Source organism: Phoenix dactylifera, chromosome 1, assembly GCF_051530095.1.
Source record: "Phoenix dactylifera cultivar Ajwa chromosome 1, Ajwa_hap1_PhDact_Kaust_v1.1, whole genome shotgun sequence".
Classification (NCBI taxonomy): domain Eukaryota; kingdom Viridiplantae; phylum Streptophyta; class Magnoliopsida; order Arecales; family Arecaceae; genus Phoenix; species Phoenix dactylifera.
The window spans coordinates 32351770-32372813 of NC_143190.1; the positions used below are offsets into that span (position 1 = coordinate 32351770).

The window sequence follows — 21044 nt, forward strand, 5'->3', positions numbered from 1 at the left end:
AATGTAGAACTTTCAGCTCAATCTTTCGGTAACAGCCGAACTCGCTTTTTTACTCATGCAAGAAGACTTCCCCTGCACCAAAGGAGGAATGTAAATGAGTCGGGTCCGGACTCCGGACTAAATTTTTCCAGCAAACCCTGTGTCCACCAAATCATGGCGATCAGGGTTTCATCCCGACGACCTCTCCATTGCATCCTCTCCGATTTCCCTCGAATTCCATCACATCACCCTCAAAAAATTCGATCTTTCTCCAAACCCACAGATCCCCCAAGAAGAATTCCGACGGAATCGCCCGCAGATCGTCGGTTCTCACAACAGAGTTCCCTCGCCAATATCTTGCAGAGGTACTGTTTTCCCGAACCGAAGCTGCACGAATTCATCCAAAAGAACCGATTTTTATTGAATTATAGACCTTCGGACGTCGAGAAATGCATTGGGATTCTCCAATCCTTCGGCCTGCCGATGAATTCTCTCCCATCGATCCTTCCCTCTTGCCCCAGTGCTCTGGAACTAGGGTTTCTGAGGAAGTGGCAGACGGGCTTCTCGAAATTAGGGTTTCCCACCGTTTCCTCTTCCCTAGTCCAGAAAGTTCTCGAACAATCCGGGAGGTTTCAGATTGAACCGGAGGAGCTCCGTCGAAGTGTACAGTTCATGAAAAATGTCGGCTTTAGTGGTGAAACAGTGAGCGAGGTTTTCGAGGAATTGCCTCTATCCTTAACGAGTAATTCTACTGACATTAGTCGTAAACTTGACATCTTGAAGAATGTTGGACTCAAGAGGGCTGAGATTGATAAAGTCTGCTGCCAATTTCCAGGTTTCTTAGCGCTCAGTTTTGAAGGTAGGTTAAGGCCCTTGTTTGAAGAGTTACGGGATTTGGGTTTCACTGGAAATGAGGTCAGAAAGACGATACTTGATTATCCAAAGCTTCTTCTTGGCATGGAAGTAGGAGAGCTCTCTCGATGCATCGAATTGCTGAATAGTTTGAAATGCAGGCCAGCAATCAAGGAGAAGATTCTAAGGAAGGGCCTTCTTAGAGCTGGGATCGATGTGAAGCTTAGAGTGGACTGCTTGTGCCAGCATGGTTTGATCCACAGAGATGCATTTAAGGTTTTGTATGTAGAGCCCAGATCGATAATATATGATTTGGAGGATATAGAGAAGAAGATTGAGTTTTTGCTACACAAGATTGGGCTTTGTATTGAGTATCTGGTTGAATTTCCTGAGTATTTGGGAGTGAATCTTGAGAAACAGGTAATTCCACGTTACAATATCATCGATTATCTGAGATCTAATGGCGGGCTTGGTTTTGATGTGGGAATGAAGCATCTAGTAAAGCTTAGTAAACTTAAGTTTTACAACTTTTTCGTGAAACCATACCCAGAATGCGAAAAGATCTTTGGGGGATCAGTAAGAGAAGTAGAAGCTAAACCACGGCATCCGACTGGATTGTGGAAGCTGTTTAAGCCACAAAAGTTCTCTGATTCTAAAGAAGACATTAGGAACATGAAGCAGTTCATGGAAACTCTGGTTTAGCACTGATGTAACTGCCTGTGTAAATGCTTTCACAAACATATGGAATTAATGTCAAGCTAGAATACAATACTGACATTGCAACAAGAATGTTCAAAGGTGAGTATTGTGGATTTGAAGGTATCAACCTAACTGGCATTACTTAAAGCAGGCACCGGAAGTCTGAAATCTGCTGTTAAAATTTGTTAAGAGGAGTGCACTGAATGGTTTTTACGTGTTATAATGGGAAATGCTCATGCAGTCAGCATTATGTCAATTTGGAGCACCAACCAAGAATAAGTGTTGACATTTTATGGAGGTCTTTAAGTTGTTGAAGAACTCAATTGCCTCATTAAAAGGAATGAGAAATGGTGGTCGGCATGCCAGATGTAGATGTTTCTACCTCTCCTGTCTGTCTATCCAAGATCTACATCACATCTTGCCTTAACCAGTGCATTAAAACAACTACCTGATTTGATGAAGCCATTCCTCTTTGAGAGGGCCAGAACATCTTGAATATCCGAGATGATATTATCTTTGTATCTGATAAGCGGGAATCTATATATGCACATTATCATGCTTTTTCTATTGGAGGGGCGGCATTCCGTGCTCTATCCTATTTATCCAAGAGACATTGAGTTGCTTTCTTGAAGGTTACTTCATCTCAATCATTATCTTGCGACTGGCATAGACTCTATGCTCCTCCATTATGATTACAAGTAATTTGTTGTTCGTATTAAAGCAACAGGTTTACTTGTATATTTAATCCTGTGATTGCTACACCTGTCATTTTTTTTCTATATGCCCTCCTTTAGAGTGATTTTGGTCGAGATATATATATATATCAAGCTTGTGAAGTTTAGTAGATCACAAAGGATCTTTATTCTAGCATACTTTGGAAGTTCTGGAGCATGCACGTATTCAAACCCCCCATCAGACTGCCAAGTGGTTTTGAACAGTTTGCCAACATATATTATGAAGATCTGCCTTTTTCTTGTTTTACTTAAAAAGTCTTGTTTTCATCTCGCATAAAATTCCTTGTGAAATCTTTCCCAGGGTGTCTGATATTTCCAGGAAACTTATTAAGATCAACAATGTCATATGTTTTGATGAGAAAAACTGTATTCATGCAGCACCTGTTCGATCCCTACTCAAGGTATATGCCCTTTTGTTCCCTCCATGATGAAAACATAATCAAATGAAAAAAAGAAGCCAGTATCCTGCAAGAGGGAAATGAAAACAACACTCACTTGAGCAATTAAAATTTAATCCTCACTTTTGCTACTCCAAGATCACTACATTGACTCTTCCATTGAAGATTTCTAGTGTTACCCACTGCAGGTAATTTTAGTATTTTGGTTTTGAGCAGACAGGGCATTGTCATCTCCTTGCAATTTATTTGAGTTGGGTTACTTAAGAACAGCATATAAATGGAGAGCCATCCAGAGGAAAATATCAATTAGGAGGTTTCCTAGTTTGCATGGTTGAGACTTTTTTTTTAAAAAAAAAAGCACTATGTAACTTATCAGATCATGCATGTTTATTTTGAGCTTAGGAGCAGCTATAATTGCTTAGGCAGTTCAACAGCAGCCAAAACATCTTTCCACTGAGATACATGCGCAAAGATCTGTTGCGTTTCATTCAAATTAGGAAAGTAGGCTCTGCGCAAAGAGCTTATAGTAGTTATGAGTTCTTGGCCAGAGTGGCCGGTAATGATTCAACTAGAGAGATTTTCACTGATAAAAAGTTTGTATGGACCATGATTGTTCCTGTATCTATTTGAAAATAATCAATATATGCTTTTTCTAGCAAGCCTTGAGGCTTCATAATTGATGCTAAACAGTAGGTTACAATTTGAGGCCTCTGGCCAGAGCTCTACCCTGAGTAGATGACATACTTGGTATTTTACATTTTGGATTCTGGTACAAATGCTGTAGCGTAAAAATTATTGAGTGTGTTCCAGTTCAGAGTTTTCTTGATTTACTTCAGTTGTGGTGCATGTGGTGGACTTCTACAAAGATTTTAACAGACTACCAAGTAGTGTATACTATTTAGTAGTTCTCGCATTACCAATACCAGTTTAGATTGTTTTACCTAAGGTTCGCCGCTTTGGTACCGGATCCTGTATCAGTGCCACACTAGCATAATATTGGTACGATACGGTATGTAGTATGATTAGCATATCAAGTATCGATACACTACCAACACCGGTACAATATGGTACGTCCGGTACCGTTCGATTCGGCACGGCACGGCATACCATAATTTTACCCAGAACATCTTAGTTTTTCTCTAGATAATATTTCATAAAATTCCTTGGAAAAATGTCTCCATTTTTGCAGTAATTTTATCAAGGTCAACAGTTTCATGCGTCTTAATGCAAGTAAAATTGTACCCATCAGCACCTTGTCATTCCTGGCTCTATTTGTAGGCCCATTTCTTCCCCTCACTTACGAAAAATAGAATCCAATGGAAGAAAGAAGCCAGTAGAGCAATCAAAATATAATCCTCAACTTCATCATTCCAATGATCGCTGCCTTGACTCTTGCATCAGAGAAGAGGCTATGTAACCACTTCAAAAAGAAGCTCATACGTCCTGGTTGAATTGTCAAGCAAACAGCATTTCTTCATCTCCCTGATTTGGATGTTTCTAAACAGCATATGAGACTGGAAGTTTCATTGTTTAAACCGTCGAGAATTTGAAGCAGTTGCATGATGTGGTTCATCATATCACTCACGGATACTTTAAACTTAAAAAGAGCAAGCATGGAAGCTTATAGTTTAAGAGCAGCACAAACAGCCTTCCACTAAGATACATATAGAAAGGCATGTTGAGTTTCATACAAAAGAGTAGGCTGAGCACAAAGACAAAAATAGCAACAGCTTGACTTTGAACAAAGAAACATGTTCTTATCCCGGCTTCTCGGCCAGACTGACCAGTATGATTCAATCACTACTGCTGTGATTGGCAAACAGTTGGACTGGAATGCCTGATTGTTCCGGTATCAATTTGTAAATAACCAAAATGATGTCAAATAGTCCAGAGTATAATCTGAAGGCATCTAACCAGATCTCTGCCCTGTGAGCACATGAGATTCCTGGTATTTACATTTTTGACCTGCACAATTCTTGAGAATGTTCCAGTCCAGTTGTCTTTCATTGGTGGGCATTGCTGTTGAAAGTTGGACACTGGGATTGCTTAAGAAAATGCAGCAGAAAGCAGGTTCAAAGGCTGAAGTGTAGCTCAATAAAATCATCCAACAGTAAACCTGTGGCACCATTACATTGATATTGCCACCAGAGGGTACTTGTATGTATATGGTTACTGAATAATGCATGCTACTTAACAAATTATATTTGTTGTTTTGATGTTTAGTAAGGCATGGACAAACCAAATTAGTCTTTAATTCTGCTCATCAGGTGCTACACTAGATTCATATCTAGGTCCTTGCAGTTGTCTCTTCACCAATGCAGTATAGATGCCATTTTTACTCAGAAGTTCATCGTGAGTACCACTTTCAGCTATCTGACCATCAGATATCACAGCTACAGTGTCTGCACTCTTGACAGTTGAGAGCCTGTGTGCTATGACAAGAACAGTCCTTCCCTTCATTAGAGAATCCATCGCATCCTGTATCATGTAGATGTACTCAATTAGTAAAAACAAATAAATATGTCAGGAGAACTCAGAAAAAATCAAGCAATAGTTTTTTTTCCTAAGCTTTTTTAGTATATCCAGAAGGATTTTTTGCGTACATACCCTCCTAACTATTAAAATTTGCATGAATACCCTCCTAAAATTGATATTTGCATGTATACCTTTATAAAATACTTGTTTTCTGTGTATAGCCTTTATTTTCCTTTTTTTTCTTGCATATGTGCCCACACCATCTAACGCCGTCAAAAAAAATAGTAGTTTAGAATTAAAAATTACGGAATATCCTTGATAAGTAGATATGCAAAATTAAATATTTATCAGGGTATATATACAGATAATATTTTGCGAGAGTATTCATACAATTTCACATATTTAGGAGGGTTTACATGCAAAAAAAAAAATTATATTATTTTATTTATTTTAGTCTATTTTAACATTCGGATTGTCTAGGGTGCCTTCTACCACATGGCCGTGGAGATTGTTAATAAGTCTGAAAGGTTCGAAGTCCTTCGATAATTTTACTTGGGGATGATTGATGTTGTTCTTCCGCCCATGAGCATCGCAGTAGCAAAGAAGCTTGATCATTACAATCTATCGTGTACCTTTAAGAGATTCTAATCCTTTTCTATATTTCAATGTATGTTCCCATATATGCATCTATAACAATAAATATTATAAGCTATATTTCGATGAAATAAGATATAGAGGATGCTATAAATGAAGAAGAATAAAGTAGAATAATCTCATAATTAGTGAAAAAACTTTCATAACTCTTTTTATTATCTAATTGTCGAATCAATCTTTTTTTAAGCAATATTTTTATGGAAAACATTAAAGAACAAGCACTAAACAAATCTGAGTGTTAGAAAAAAATAAAATTAGAATTTTTTGCATGTAAACTTTTCTAAATATGTGAAATTGCAGAAATACCTGCACAAAGTATTATTTGCATATATGCCCTTATAAATGTTTTCTTTTGCATATCTACCCATTAAAGATATTTCAGTCATTTTTAATTTTAAACTGCTAATTTCTTGACGATGTTAGATGATGCGGGCACATATTCAAGAGAAAAGAAAAATAAAAGGTATACATGCAAAATAAGTATTTGGCAAGGGTATACATGTAAATATTAATTTTAGGAGGGTATTCATGTAAATTTCAATATTTAGGAGGATATGTATGCAAAAAACCCTACCCAAAAACCATGTTCAACGAAAATGCCCAAACCACATCTCAGAAAATTCCAGGTGACAAGAGATGTAATACAATCATGCAAATCAAAATTATGTTCTAATTATTCATGATACAGCAGCCCTTGTCTTCAGAAGAGCAGTAACCAAAATAATTTATAAATATACCTGAACCAGATGTTCACTTTCAGCATCCAATGCACTTGTAGCTTCATCCAAGAGAAGAACCCGTGGGTTCATCAATAAAGCTCTTGCAATTGCTATTCTCTGTTTCTGGCCACCAGAAAGTCTTATCCCTCGTTCCCCAACATGGGTCTTATATTGTTCAGGAAATTTAGATACAAATTCGTGTGCATTTGCCATTTTCTGCGGTTGCAGATTAAGAGTAGAATTAGCAACATATGTCATTCAGAAGAAATATTGCTTGAGGAACGATGTTAAGACTTACAGCAGCATTTTCGATGTCAGTACTGCTGGCTTTGCCATCAAATCCATAAGCTATATTTTCTTCAACAGAGCAGTTAAAAAGGACAGGTTCCTGGCTAACAATGCTAACCTGCATTTTTACAATTAATAATAAAAAACTTTTCAATCAAAATCTGCAAAAGAACTATGATTCTCAATTTTATCTCAATTTTATATTTTTATAGCAATAAAATCCAGAAAATGCAAAGGTGAAGCAAGTGGTAGATCTGTTTTTTTGTGGGAGCATACATCTTGAAACAGAGCCACAGTGTTATTAAACGTGGTTACTGACTTGCTGTCAAATGACAAAAGGATACATCAGCATTTTTTATATGTTATTTTTTTCTTTGCCTGAACTTATTCTGATTGACACTAACAGCTACAAACTACTGCAACAGTTACGTGGACATGTGACCAATCTCCACATCCTGAACAAAGCAATCCACTAGCATGTCAGCGGTTCTCTTTATATAATTGTAAAATCCTACCATCTCTACTTGAAGAACTGACAAAATTCATGATTCATTTATAACTCTAGCAGCATCAAAATATATACTAGCTCTCTTTATTGTGGGTGACTGTGAGGACACTGGGGAAGCAATAATAATAATGATATCTGATTTTCATTGTGGTTGTGGTATTTAAATCCAATAGAACTTTGGATTCTGTAGCTTTTTTGTTTGTTTGTTTGTTTTTCTTTTTAGTACTTTTTCATGTATATGCCCATATACAAACTTACAAATTTCATGATCAAAATTCTTATGTCCGATAGACTCTTATCACAGATCACTAACCATCTATATTGATGCATTGCATTATTTAGAACTGCATATGTGCATCTCCGAGTCAGAAACTTGATGTGTGAAAGGTGGGATGATCTTCTTGTGTATCTATGCAAATGAATCTTAAGATGTTTAGGAAGTTTGGTGACAATACAACAAATATCATGTCGAGTACCTGTCTGTGTAGATGCTCGTGTGATACTTCTACCAATGGAACTCCATTTAGTAAGACCTTTCCCTTTAGAGGGTCATAGAACCGTTCAATTAAATTTGCTATAGTAGTCTGCAAGTTCCATGCAACAAGAATAAGTAGTGAATATCCTACAATTCAAGTTTAAAAAAAATTGCAAAAGCTAACTCCTTTGGCAGCATCCAATTACTAGAGAGACAAATGCTGCTGGTTTGTAAATGAAATTACTTTTCCACCACCACTTGGCCCAACAAGGGCAACCTTTGAGCCAGGCCTCAACTTCAATGTAATTCCCTGCAATTGAGAAAGTAATTCATCAAAATGAATTAAATGAGAAATCAGGATCAATTGAGAAATGAAAGTTAATAGAACTTCTATTTGGATTGTGTTTTAGAAACAACACATAAGATACCTTAAGCACCATATGAGTGGGGCGAGAAGGATAAGCAAACCAGACATCATCCAGCTCAACATCTCCATCTTCGTCACTACCACCAATCCACATTGTAAATTGAAAACATCAATAGCTACCAAAGTAGCTTAAATATTGTTAGTGTCAGCATGTACTGGTTTATATCGGTAACCAACCCTAGGGGGCATGTATCTCCTGATTTTGGCATGGAGGAGACACGATCAAGAAGCTGAAAAACTCTTCGGCTTGCACCTGCAGCTTTCATTGTTGTTGTATATAATCCTGATAGAGCAGACACTGACGAACCAACTGCAGTTGGACAAGAAAAAATAAAAGAATCATCTCCATCTTGCATTAAAAGTTAGCATCTTTGCCAAAAAATCTTTATGGTTCAGATGTATATATCTGCATTATCAGAAGATAACTAAACCATTTTCGGATCTTGTTTAAAGCTAAATAACTTGAAGCATATTTAAAGCCTTCAAGAATAACCTGTAAGGCTGTAAAGAATGAATGATGTAAGAGCACCAGTAGTCATAGACCCAGTGATGGTCAGATTAGCTCCATAAATTACTACAGCGACAACTGACAATGTTGATGCTGCATTGAGTCCTCCAGCAAAAAGACCAACAACTTTCTGGAGCAAAGGTGATTAACAGTTCAGCAATCAACTAATTATCTCGTATGCATATAACAATTGCAAACCAGAAAAGGAACTCACAGCCTGTTTGAGTCCTAGCTTCAATGTTTCATCCACTTTCTCAGAGTATCGTGAAATTTCATAAACCTCCTGAGCAAAGGACCTGACTGTGCGTATGGCTCCAAAAGATTCCTGAATTGGAAATTCACTTTTCAGATTGTGACTTCATTTGTCATATGACCTGCTGAAGTGTGTAAAATAATACAGCCTACAGATCCACCTAACGGAATCAGAATAAATAAGTTTCGACTTTAAGATCTGCTTCATCCCCAGTGTGTTTCAATGTCTATAACTCACTTAGCACCTTATATGATTCAATCATCATAACTGGAACATGTTAGGAAAAATTCAAAAATTATAAATTGTGTATTGAAAGCAAAAAAAAGAGATTATGTTCGAAAAATTTAACAAAAAAAATTAAAAATAGCAATTAGAAAACAGGAAAATAACAAAATTTGAATATTAAAAAATAATATTTAAAAAAATCAGAAAATGATGATGAGAAAAATATATAAATTTAGGTATAAAAATATGCTCCTGTGTGCATTTTTAGTTTTCAATTGCAAATATGACATACCTATAAACACCTATCTACCATATATGGGGCAAAAGCCTCAAAATCCAGCACATGGGGGTGGCCTTTGAGGTTTCTCGCATGGATTCTTTTCTTTTTCAATTTTTCATTCTTATTAGATTCCTAAATCTTCTATTATGCAAAGCATGAAATGCCGTACCGGCCCGTACCAGCCGGTACGGGCCGGTATGTACCGGTCCGGTCCTAGACCGGTACCGGAACCACAAGAAATCCGGTATCTCTCGGTTCTTTTAGCCGAACCGGCCGGTACGGAGCCCGTACCGGCCGGTACCGATCGGTTCGCACTGGTACGTTTTTTTTTTTTTATGAACCACAGCGCGAGGAGCTGTGGTTTTTGAAACCACCGCATGGCGCGTGATTTTTGAAACCACCGCGTGGCACGTGGTTTTCCAAAGTGGCCATGGGCCACTTCTTTCAAAAAAAAAAAAAAAAGCTGTGGCCTGTGGCCTTTGATGGGAAAGGATCCGGCCACTTCTTTCTTTCAGGAAACAAAGAAGTGAGAAAAACATAACATGCATCATCTATGTTTCAAATTTCAACCCTAAATTTAAACATAAAAACATCAAAAATCATTAAAAAAGCAATAAAAAAACATCAATCTTCACTTAATTTAAGATCCAACAGAGACAATATTTAAAAAAAAATCCAAATGTCTGGCTCGCGGTACCGGCCGGTACGGTACTAGTACCGGCCGGTACGTACCGGACCGGACCGGTACCGTACCCGTCCGGCCGGCCACCGGTACCGGTACGGCGGACCTTTGCAAAGGCTTTCTAATGTGATGGGAACCACATAGAGTCTCATTGCTTCCCTTCGTGTGAAAGTCTTTCTAATATGGTGCCCACATGGCTGGAAGAAAACAATAGTACAAGATGTCGGTTAGCTAGCTGATAAACTTTGATCTTGGGGGTTGTACCAAAGACTCGCAAACAGACCCCATCTTTGTCAGGGTTGGGTGAGTTCAATCGGGAAGGGCTATTCCATGTCAGAGCTGGAAATTGCTCATTGCCTCATCTACCAAAAAATTGTAAATTGTTTATATAATGTGCACTACATGGAACAGAGCCTTGCAACAAATTTCAAGTTGTTAATCATGTAATAAAGATAATTACATTTTAGAGAACTCCGAACAACAGAGAACCTTATGTTGTATGGCATTTAATTGTTTTAATAGTTTTGAAATTTAGCATGCAGGGCCATGTAAAAGGGGATTCCATATGTGCTTCCTTGTGATGAATGGGTCCCAGTTGGATAACTTATGGCAAATGATTGTGTTTTTATTGAACCCTCCATCTTCACAGATCAAGTTTGTTTGGAAACAGATGAGGCACTGACTGGTATGGCATTTTGTTAAACCTTTATATAAGCCTATAACTTTGTGCCTGTGTGTGAAAGAGAGATCATTTGATCCACCAGGAATGGAGGCAGACATATCAATATGCAACCACGGAAACCAGTTGTTTTGCACATTGGATTTAGAATCAGAAAAACTCTTCCAATTATCATGCATTGAGCCTGCACAGGAGATGCTAGAACGTAATTCCATTTTCACTGATATTAAATAGGGCTCTTAACATGGTTTCATGCAGTGTAGTGGGATGTGGCTGTTTGTTTCTCGGTGTCAACTAACCAACACTATATACAAGTATAACAATTTTTATTATTTACTGACCCAAAGGAATCAATTAAGTTTGAATTGTATTATAATTTTAAAATCAGAATTGCATTCATCATTAAATTCCAAATGAAAACCATGGGATCGATTACAACATCCAAAAATCTATGGATCAACCATGGTATGCTGAACCGACTGGCACCGGTTCGGTATGGCATATAATTTCGGTTCCGGGGTCGGAATCGAATGGTTCTATACTTGTACCGGTGGGAACCGGCTTGGTTCGCACTGGTATAAGGGTGGATCCGACTGCCACGCGCGGCCTTTTGTTTGAAGCGGCCGACAGCGCATGGCCACAGTGGCCACACGCTGTCTTTCTTTTGGCCACAGCAAGTGCTCTGGCCGAAAGTGGCACAGGGCCATGCATTGTCAGAAAAACGCGTGGCCGTCCACTCAAAGAGGTGAGAGCCTCTCCCTGCTCGGCTATAAAAGCCGAACAAGGAGCTCAGAGGCGAGGCAAGAAATTGAGAAAGGAAAGAAAATTGAGAAAGAAAAGAAAAGGATAGGGATTAGCCCAAAAAAATATTAAGGGAAGGAAAGGGAAAGGTAGGGATTAGCCAAAAAAAAGACAGAGAAAGGGAAGAAAAAGGAAGGCATCCAGCAGAGAAAGGAAAGGTGGATCAAGCAGGGATCCTGCAGAAAAAAATATGTCAAAAATTGCTTAAAAATATGTCTTTTTTAGCGCTTACAAACTTTTTTTTAATATTTCTTTTTTAGTGCTTAAAAAAATGTCAAAAATTGCCAAAAAATAGGAAATGATGCCTACAGTTCCCATTTCGCCTTGAATTTTTTATGTCGTTGATTGGTGACATTATTTTTTTCAGAATACATATGATTTATATTATAATTAAAAACAAAAAAATTTAAAAATTAATTTTGTAATAAAAAATAAAAAAATTTAAAAAATAGTAGTACGTTGTACAAATCAGCAAGAATTATCTTCGATTATGAAGCCATCATATATGTAATTATCTTTAATATTTTTGCAGCTGAATGGTGGATTTATTTTGGTGGATCTGCGAAAAATCTTAAGCAGATAGCTATCTGGATCCTCTCTCAAACGGTCTCCTCGAGTGGTTGTGAGCGCAACTGATCTACCTTCACCCTCATCCACAGCAAACAGAGAAGCCGTTTAACACAAAAGCACCTCAACGACCTTATTTATGTGCACTACAATTTGCGGTTGAGGCTAAAATGCATTTAGAAGGACGTGGAGCTCAAGTATTCAAATCCCATCTATAGTACTTTCACAGATGATGACAATGATCTAATTCTCGGCGGGCTTGTGGGCCAGCAGCAAGAGCTCGAGCTTGACGAGCCAGGATCGCTTCTACGACCAGCTGACTTCATATCCAGTGAGGTTAGGATCGATCCACGGCAATGGGCTGAGCACAATATTCCACGCACTGCCACAGTTGATCAACTGCAACCAAAGAGAAGCCAGTCACCACATGACTGGTACGACACACCTCAGAGAGATGATCGAGAGATGCCTAGACGAGGACGCTCCGGTACGCAGTCAACTCAATCAGGAGGGCGTCAATCCAAGCAAACTAAAAAAGGAAAGAAAAAGAGCCCCAATGGAGAGAGTCGAGGAAACTTGGACCAGCAGCGATGAAGGTTCTGGTAGTGATGGAGGAAGTGGACGACAGTAGGGTACTACTTATGAGACACAGCCGGAGGCAGGTCTTCGATACACCAGTGAGTCCCAGTTTACGCATGCTATACATGATAGAGACCACAGTAGGCCATCTGATAGACCCCGATCGGATACCATTGCATATCGAAGACAGGCTCCTTGAGGTCGTTCAGGAAGATAGGATGCAGCTGCAGATGACCTCGCATATGGAGTAGGATCCATAGATGTATCAAGTTCCGAATTTTTCTATTATCCACAACCTTAGGCAGCCTATGGATATGATGCATCGGAGTCATCTTCCGGTGGCTACTATCCTGCGGAGCCTGAAGGGTCTTACGAGTCGGATTTTGGTGCCGGTATATTCGGATGGGCTCCTCCACCGCAATGTTATCAACAACAGGATACCTCTTAGAGCCAGAGCTTCAGCAAGAGATCCGAGAGTTCTTATGACCTGACACGCATTTTTCGGGGACTGAGCATACAAGACTACAACGCTGCTTGGTTAGAGCGATGGGTTGATTTGCCTCATTATGCTGATGATCCGGATATCAGCGACAAGCATCACTACTCGATCCGATTTTAGATATTCGAGAGTGCTTTAAATATATGTAATTGATATTATCTTAATTTAAAGATATTTTATGTTCTTCATCTTATAATTTGAATTATTTGGAAGTAATAAGATATATTTAGTTTAAACCTTAAACCTAAACATAAAAACATCAAAAAAAGATCCACAAGTGAGAGAACTCCTCCCCCCACTAAAAAAAAACGACGCCAGGGCCGAAACCAGCACCACTAGTAGATACTGGTTCGGCTCGGTTAGGTACCGGTACCGTACCGGTACCAATGCCCACCGGTACGGTAGGTACGGTGGACCTTGGTTCAACCATCTTTTCCTTCCTCTTGCTTCTTCTGTTCCATTTGTTTTATGATTCAACCATTCTTTCCCTTTGTCTTTCTTCTTCCTTTCATTCTATCTCTTCTTCTTCCACACCACCACCCTGGATTAAGTGGGCTGAACGCTTGAACCACACGTACCCAAGAGTAGCAGCCTAGGTTTAGGAGCTAAGTGGTTCAAACCTTCCTAGGGGATTGCCACCTAGAATGTGGGTGGGGTACTGGAATAACAACGCCAAGGCGGCCACCTATGAAGACTAGTTTTTTGCATACTGGATATAGAAACTAAAAGATTTTCTCCATTATCATGTGTCAAGCCCGTGCAAAAGATGCTTGGTTATAATGGAATGGTCCTGTTGGTATTTTTGGCATTGCTATTAAAACACAGTACTTGACATGGTTTCTTGGCAATGAGAAATAGACCCTATGCAAGTCATGCATGGTAACATGATGCTGCAGTTGGTTTCTCGGTGTCAAAGTTCAATGTTCAGAAGACTGTTTCACCACCATTTTAGTTTAGTGGACAAATATCTATCTTTTGGCTCTTCAGATTATCCATGTCCTACACTTCTATGTGCGCTGCCATCTGAGATCCTTGTCAAAATAGACCATACAACAACTGGTCAAAAGGGATCAACTTGAGTTTGCTTGAAACAAGATTAAATTGATTTATAAACTGAATCAAGGATCTTGATTAGGAATATATGACTAATTATCAAACTATAATACCTATCCATTGAGATATAGAGCAAACAAATAAATACTTAGGCTAGATGAATCTGAAAGGTTGTCCAAGATTCATATCTCAGTCACTATCCTATCCTAAATGGTATAAAGAGAACAAATTATGACATTGAAAAAAAGGTTTTGCTATGGGTTTCAGTTCCAAGTAAAAAGCTTCACAGAGATAATATTTGCCAGACAATATAATTATAAATTTATAATTAAAAGTGGAGCATCACTGTTTTATTATCGATCAATTACTCCTGCAGATATGCAGCAGTAAGAGCAACAGGTTGATATTATTTTATGACTGTCTTTCAACATATGTCCCGATAAATGTATATTTAGAAGTAACTAACATGGTTCATACCTCAGCTATTGATGAAGCTACAGCTGCTGCAGCTTGAGTTTTATGAGAAAGTTCACGAAGATAACGCCCAAACTTACGCACAGCAACAGATATAGCCGGCACAATAGCAAGTGCCAATACTGTTTGAAAGGAACATCATCAGACAGTTTTATTCATGTTATTAACCATATTTACAAATCAAGAATTATTTTTTAAGATATACAGACCCAGAATTCATACAGTTCTTATCACAATATAGAGTTAGGAACTTGGAATTCAACAAAACCAGTAGCTAAGGCAGAAAGCAAGAGAAAAAACACTACTACTTGTATGGCATAGCAATACTCACTTGTGTAATATTCATTTTACATCAGTATATCTAGAACAATTGCATTCTTACCATTTATTTTACATTTTCAAATTTTTAATTAATTTGTACAGCTTATTAAATGGAGAAAGCCAATAAATTATGTCATCACCACATGCTAATCAGGAACATAACACCCAAGAGGGATCACATGAGCCAACGTCCATAAATAGGATTCCATTCTCTACACTTGACACCCATAGTGCTTCCAGCTTTTCGCAGGACATAGGAGATTTCCTTATTCTAAGCTAGTATCGTTCTATTTAATATGCAGCATGAATATGTTATCTTCTGTAAATTTTCCCGGTTATTTACAGTTCAGTACTTCAGTTCATGAATCAAATGTGCTTTGCCAAAATGTCATATTTTTATTGCTTTTTTCATATATTTTAGCATGCTTTTCAGATAAGCAGAATAACATATTTAATCTTTGGACAATTTAACTATTTAGCCACCTAGATCAAATATGTATTGGCTACTTCTTCAGGAAAGGTTAACTAGCAAGTTTCCTACCTGCAGTGTCATAATTTAAAGGATGTTAAACCCCTGCAATACATCAAAGAACAATCGCATCTCACCACTATTACAAGAACCTTAAACATGAACCATGCAACTCACATATTAAATAGCCTTTCACAACTCTCCAGAAATTTAAAGCTTACATGTTAATTTCCACGATGTTGAGAACATAAAACAAAGACCAATAAGAGTGGTAGCAATACTACGCAAGGCCTCTGACAGATTGGTTGTTGCCGCATTTTTTATAATTTGTGTATCTTCAGAGAGTCTACTTAGGAGCTCCCCTGTTCGGGTCACATCATAAAATGCTATTTCCTGTCAAACATTTCCAAAATGTTGATGAAGAATTTATGCATTTGGATGGGAGTAACAAAATGACATCAAATATGAACTAACATTTAAGACTCACTTGGTTTATAAGATGACTAAACAAATCTTTTCTCAATCGAGCAACTACCCTTTCACTGGCAGAATTAAACAACCATGCCCGTAGTGCACTGCAAATTGATCTAAAACAAGAAAACAACATGTTAATCTGATAAATGTCACAGCATTATAGCCTTTATTCATTGCTATAAAGGAAACAGCACTAAAAATGGGCCACCATGGTATAGGTAATTTAACATCGTATTTTTACAGGTTTCCCTCGTAAATTCTATTGCTCGACTCTTGAATAAATAAAATGGAAACTCTGGTAATCTTTCATTCTGCAAATTGATCATCAAAAATTCAAACTAAAATTGACAGCAATTCTATGGTCATCTCATTTCTTTAGGTTTGAAATACCAGTTACCACAGAAAATTTCACTGTGCTGCATATTAAACTAACATGACAGCTTTCGACATTTTCTGCCTTTGTCAGTCATCAGTGTCCTCACAGAAAATCAAGATTGAGTAGGTTAGAACTGATTTTAAATATATATAATTATGTCTTGAGGGCATGTTTGAGCGGGAGGAGGAGAGAGATAGAGAGAGAGAGAAAGAACAAGAGAGATCTATAATCTTTTCTTTTTTTTTTGTGAAATGGATCTGCAATCTTTTCCATATGGACAATGCTTCCAAATATGCAAAAATTAGCTTTAGGCTGATAGTGAACAGGCTAGCTTACATCTGCTGCATAGATGCTATTCAAAAGGAGGGGTTTTGACATGTGACATTCCAAGAGGACCTTAGATGGTGACAATTGACAATTTATTGAGAATATTGAATTACAAAAATGGAAAGTGTTAAGATAAAAAGCAGATCAGATGAAGGTAACTACAACTGAAGTTTGCAATGTGCAACAATTATTTACATCAAAAATTACGAACCAAACATGTCATTATTAAATATACCCTATGACAACGATCAGCACGATCTCTAATATGGTATTCTTGACAGCATCTAAAGCTTCAGCTTGTTGTTCAGGTTCTCGGATATCTTTTGATACAATGTCTATAATCATACCACCGTACTTTGGCTGCAATGTACAAAGGAAAATTCTTAAGAAATGTTGCAAGACATGAATCTTACTAGAAAGCAAGATATGAAATGTAGAACGTGTTAATTTCAAATCAAAAGAATCTGCTAGTGCTGGCAATTATTCCCTTAGGACCTGATCCTTTATTTAGCAAAAATGATGAAACAGATAATGTTTGAAGTCCAAGATATGTAGGCAGCATACAGGCAAGAATATAAAAAGAAATGATACAAGACTAACCTATGGAGAGTCATACAACATCTCTTCTTGCCCTTATTCCAGGTTTCTTTTTCTTGCAGTGAAATTTATTGGTGTTCTCTGGATAAACACAGTGGGATCACTAGAGTTACAACCAAGTACTCTGATTAATGTGTATAATAATAGCTTATTCTTGTATTCTCCTCTATAAGCAGACTTTTAAAGGGAAACCATGCTAGACAGTTCCAGCTAGTAAGGAGGTTCTTCCCAGAGATTTTTTTTTTTAATTTTAGCAGCCTTCAGCCATTCTGCCCCTGTTTCTTCCAAAAGCCCCCACCAGGCCCACCCCCTCATCCTCTAGGTCCCATTTCCTGCCTGCCCCCTCTTGCCAAAGGTCATGGCAAGCTTTTCCACTGCAAGTCCCACTCCCAGAACCTGGAAATGCCGAAATGACCTTTCCACTGAAAAAATCAGCCCTATTTCCCTCCATTTCTGGTCCCACTCCAATCCAATATTCATCCCTTGGAATTCTCCTATTTTGAAGGAGATCATCACTCTCTTTGTTAAATGATGTTTCTTAAAAAATAAATTAGAATTTTTTAAATCCTAGCTAATCTCCTTCTCTCAATGTTTTTAAGTCTCGTGGACCCTATATAGGTACATTACCAATATGGGTAGGCACGGTATGGTACGCCCCATAACAGTATCTGGTACCAAGGTTCACCATACCGTACAGAGCGTACAGAGTGTATCGTACCGTACAGGTTCGATACCGGTACACGATACAAAGGATGTACCGATATTGAGTACGCCGAACTAGCCCCATAGCGTATCGTACCGACACAGTGATAGTATAGCATTGGTATAGGGCCCGGTACCGAAACAACATATCTTGCATGATACAAAGGTTGGAGTTAGTACAACACTTGCACCATGTGTTCGAATGAGGGTGTAACAAGCTATGCTATTATACTGGCCCCTCACCTCACAAGTACCATACCAAGGTAATATGGTATGTCATGTACCCACTAGTATGGGTCAGTACTTAAAACCTTACCATGTCGACCATTATAACCAAGATTCCCTTCAAGAATGGAGCATAAGGCCCCCTATCCCATCTTTTAAAGCACTCATTCATCAAAATCCTATTGATATATAACTAACCCAAATCAACCAATACTACTCTTATATTGAATAAATATACTCAGCATAGTTCATATTTTACTCCTAAGGAAGAGAAAAAGGAATAATGATACATAACAGCTTGCATGAATAACAGAAAAGACTTCCATTAAATCAAGGGATCCTTACAACATTTCACACCTCTCACAGTTTGAGGACATTGCAAGAATAATTATTTTACAATCAGAGCAAAAGATCCTACATTGTAGTGGTTAGGTCTAGTTTCATTATAAATACATTTTCTTTAAGTAAACTACACTCCCACATTAGTAAATGACTATGGATAGTATATAGACTTGAATAATTGGTACATCAAATTTATCACAAAAAGAAAAATGATTGATGGGGCCCTTTACCAAGTCTCCTCCTTGAATGAACCATGTGCATGCCTAAATAACATCACACGTGTTAAATGTTAAATGTCCTCTCACCTCATTCAGTTCTTATCTGATGATTACCTCCTCCCTGATCCCCTGCTCAATCACATGCATTGGTTGCTCACCCCTTTCGCGCACAACTCATAGCCATACAAGTCAGGTAACTACTAGCTCATGGTTGTTAGCCACTAAATACCTCACAACAGTAGCAAGAGTCATGGCTTCAGCAAGTCCCATGATATCTCCCAGTACAACTCATGCACTTGCCACCCCTAAACAACCAGGAAAAAAAAACTGCTACATTCCTGAGCATTATCTCGAGTGTATACTAGTGCAAAACAATCTTTTTTCTTTTTAATTAGCAAATAGTGCATCAAAATCTTCGAGCCAACTACTAGCACGATAAGCAGCATCATGAACATCGCAGTAGCACCCTAGTGTAATGAATGGAAAGTAGGTGAGAGCAATAGAGTTCTGAAATTGATTAAAACACAGAAGTGAAGTTATGGCATGGGATAATACCCTAGTGCTATCTGTAGTTTGATTATGTGGAACCTCTGCAAACAAATCATCTCGGGTATGCTCAAGAGTAAAGGGTTGATGATGATCCAGATCATATCACAGTTGGTATCTTGCTACCCTATCCAACAATCGGTTCAATATTCTAATTTTAACTTTTCAGTTGCAAGTTATCTGGATTTAATATACCTTGCGACGTCATATGTAGCATAAATCCTCAAAAAACTGGCATTTCCTTTTCTTCTTTTGTCTAATTTCAACTCTAGCCAAGCCCTTGCCAATGAGATCCCCGGTCTTGAAATATATTCATACATACATATACACACATACATACATACATACCACATGCGCAGGCATGCACAATAAAGACATAAATGAAGCATAGGGCTTGCATCAATTTGTAAGGGGAAATAATAGCATTGCTAGTTGCAGCTAAAGCTGATGGCTTTAAAGATAGAAGTTACACATACCAAAGCCAATGACTCATGTTGCGTTTCTTTGTCCATAAAAAATAATAGATGCATCGGAAAGAATTATACTCGAAGAACAAATGCACAAACATCAGTATAAAAGGAAAACCTACAATCAGAATACTGGTTGTAGATGCTATCAGCAACGCTATCGTAGCAAAAACCAGTTTTCCCGCATCAGGTTTTGCCTGCAAGTGGATGATAAATCAATGAGTTTCGATATATGATAATCTTTTAAAGGAACGAGCAGAGAGCAAACTTTCAGCTCACCAGCCGTAAAACCCTACAAAATCCAACATTCGCCGGCTGCAGTTTACATTGCAATAGCATCAGTAACATTTTCATCGAATAGGTATGAAGCAAAGCACAAGAAAAGGAAGAGCAAGCATAAGTAATCGGACATGAAAAAGCACCTGAACAGAATCACCATGCTCAAGATCTGAGACAGCACGACTGGATGGTTCCTATAGAACGAAACTTCGTTAGTTATCAAATAAACATGAACATAAAGAGAAACAGATATCAAGAAACCAAAAAAGAAAAAAGAAAACAACAAAACAAGAGACCAGAATACTAGATTTACCTCGTGGTTCAACAAAGGGACTCTCTGGCTCGCCGCGGTCTTGATCCTTAGATTCTTTCCCATCGAAAGCCTTCTTATCTCCTCCCAGAACCGATGCCCTTCCTTTCTCTCCTCTCTCAAGAGGCCACACGGAGAGTGGAGATTATATGTAACTCTGGATCCGGAGACATAGTTGTTGACTTGGAGTCCGGGCAAGGAGAGGTCGGGAGTGGATTCCAGCAGAGAGCTAAGTTCCAAAAGCACGCAGTCGCCGACTTCCTTTTTGATATTCCAATTTAATGGGACCACCCGTACCTTCTCAGCCGCCGGAACTCTCACTTTGTTCCGATCTATGCATCAACTTTAGAGGGATCTGCAAAAGGATCATGTTGGGGAAAAACCCAAGTCATACCATCACGGAAGCGCTCGGCCAAAGAGCGCCGACCAGGAAGGCGCCCGACTAAAGAGCGCCGACCAGAGAGCGCCAAGAAGAGGCGCTCGACCAGAGAGCGCCGACCAGAAAGACGAGAGCGCCAAATAGAGGCGCTCGGCTAGAAGGCGCTCGCCCGAAGGGCGCCGACCAGAAGCACTAGAAGCAACC

At 38.4% G+C, this 21044-nt stretch overlaps 2 protein-coding genes across 2 annotated transcripts; one reads left to right on the forward strand and one right to left on the reverse strand.

Annotated features, from left to right (window-relative positions):
• LOC103698269 (Mitochondrial transcription termination factor family protein) lies at positions 1–2400 on the forward strand. The gene has a single exon (XM_008780261.6). The coding sequence runs from the start codon at positions 154–156 to the stop codon at positions 1531–1533; it is 1380 nt and encodes a 459-aa protein (XP_008778483.4). The 5' UTR covers positions 1–153; the 3' UTR covers positions 1534–2400.
• A 1889-nt stretch (positions 2401–4289) lies between these two features.
• ABCB27 (transporter associated with antigen processing protein 2) lies at positions 4290–20830 on the reverse strand. The gene is made up of 17 exons (XM_008780263.6): positions 20465–20830; positions 20295–20345; positions 20152–20187; positions 19995–20069; positions 17011–17135; positions 16086–16185; positions 15820–15991; positions 14812–14930; positions 8931–9041; positions 8702–8846; positions 8386–8518; positions 8210–8285; positions 8026–8091; positions 7783–7890; positions 6809–6916; positions 6529–6726; positions 4290–5140 (listed from the first exon to the last, which is right to left on the reverse strand). The coding sequence occupies exons 1-17, from the start codon at positions 20525–20527 to the stop codon at positions 4913–4915; spliced, it is 1914 nt and encodes a 637-aa protein (XP_008778485.4). The 5' UTR covers positions 20528–20830; the 3' UTR covers positions 4290–4912.
• Between the last annotated feature and the right edge of the window lie 214 nt (positions 20831–21044).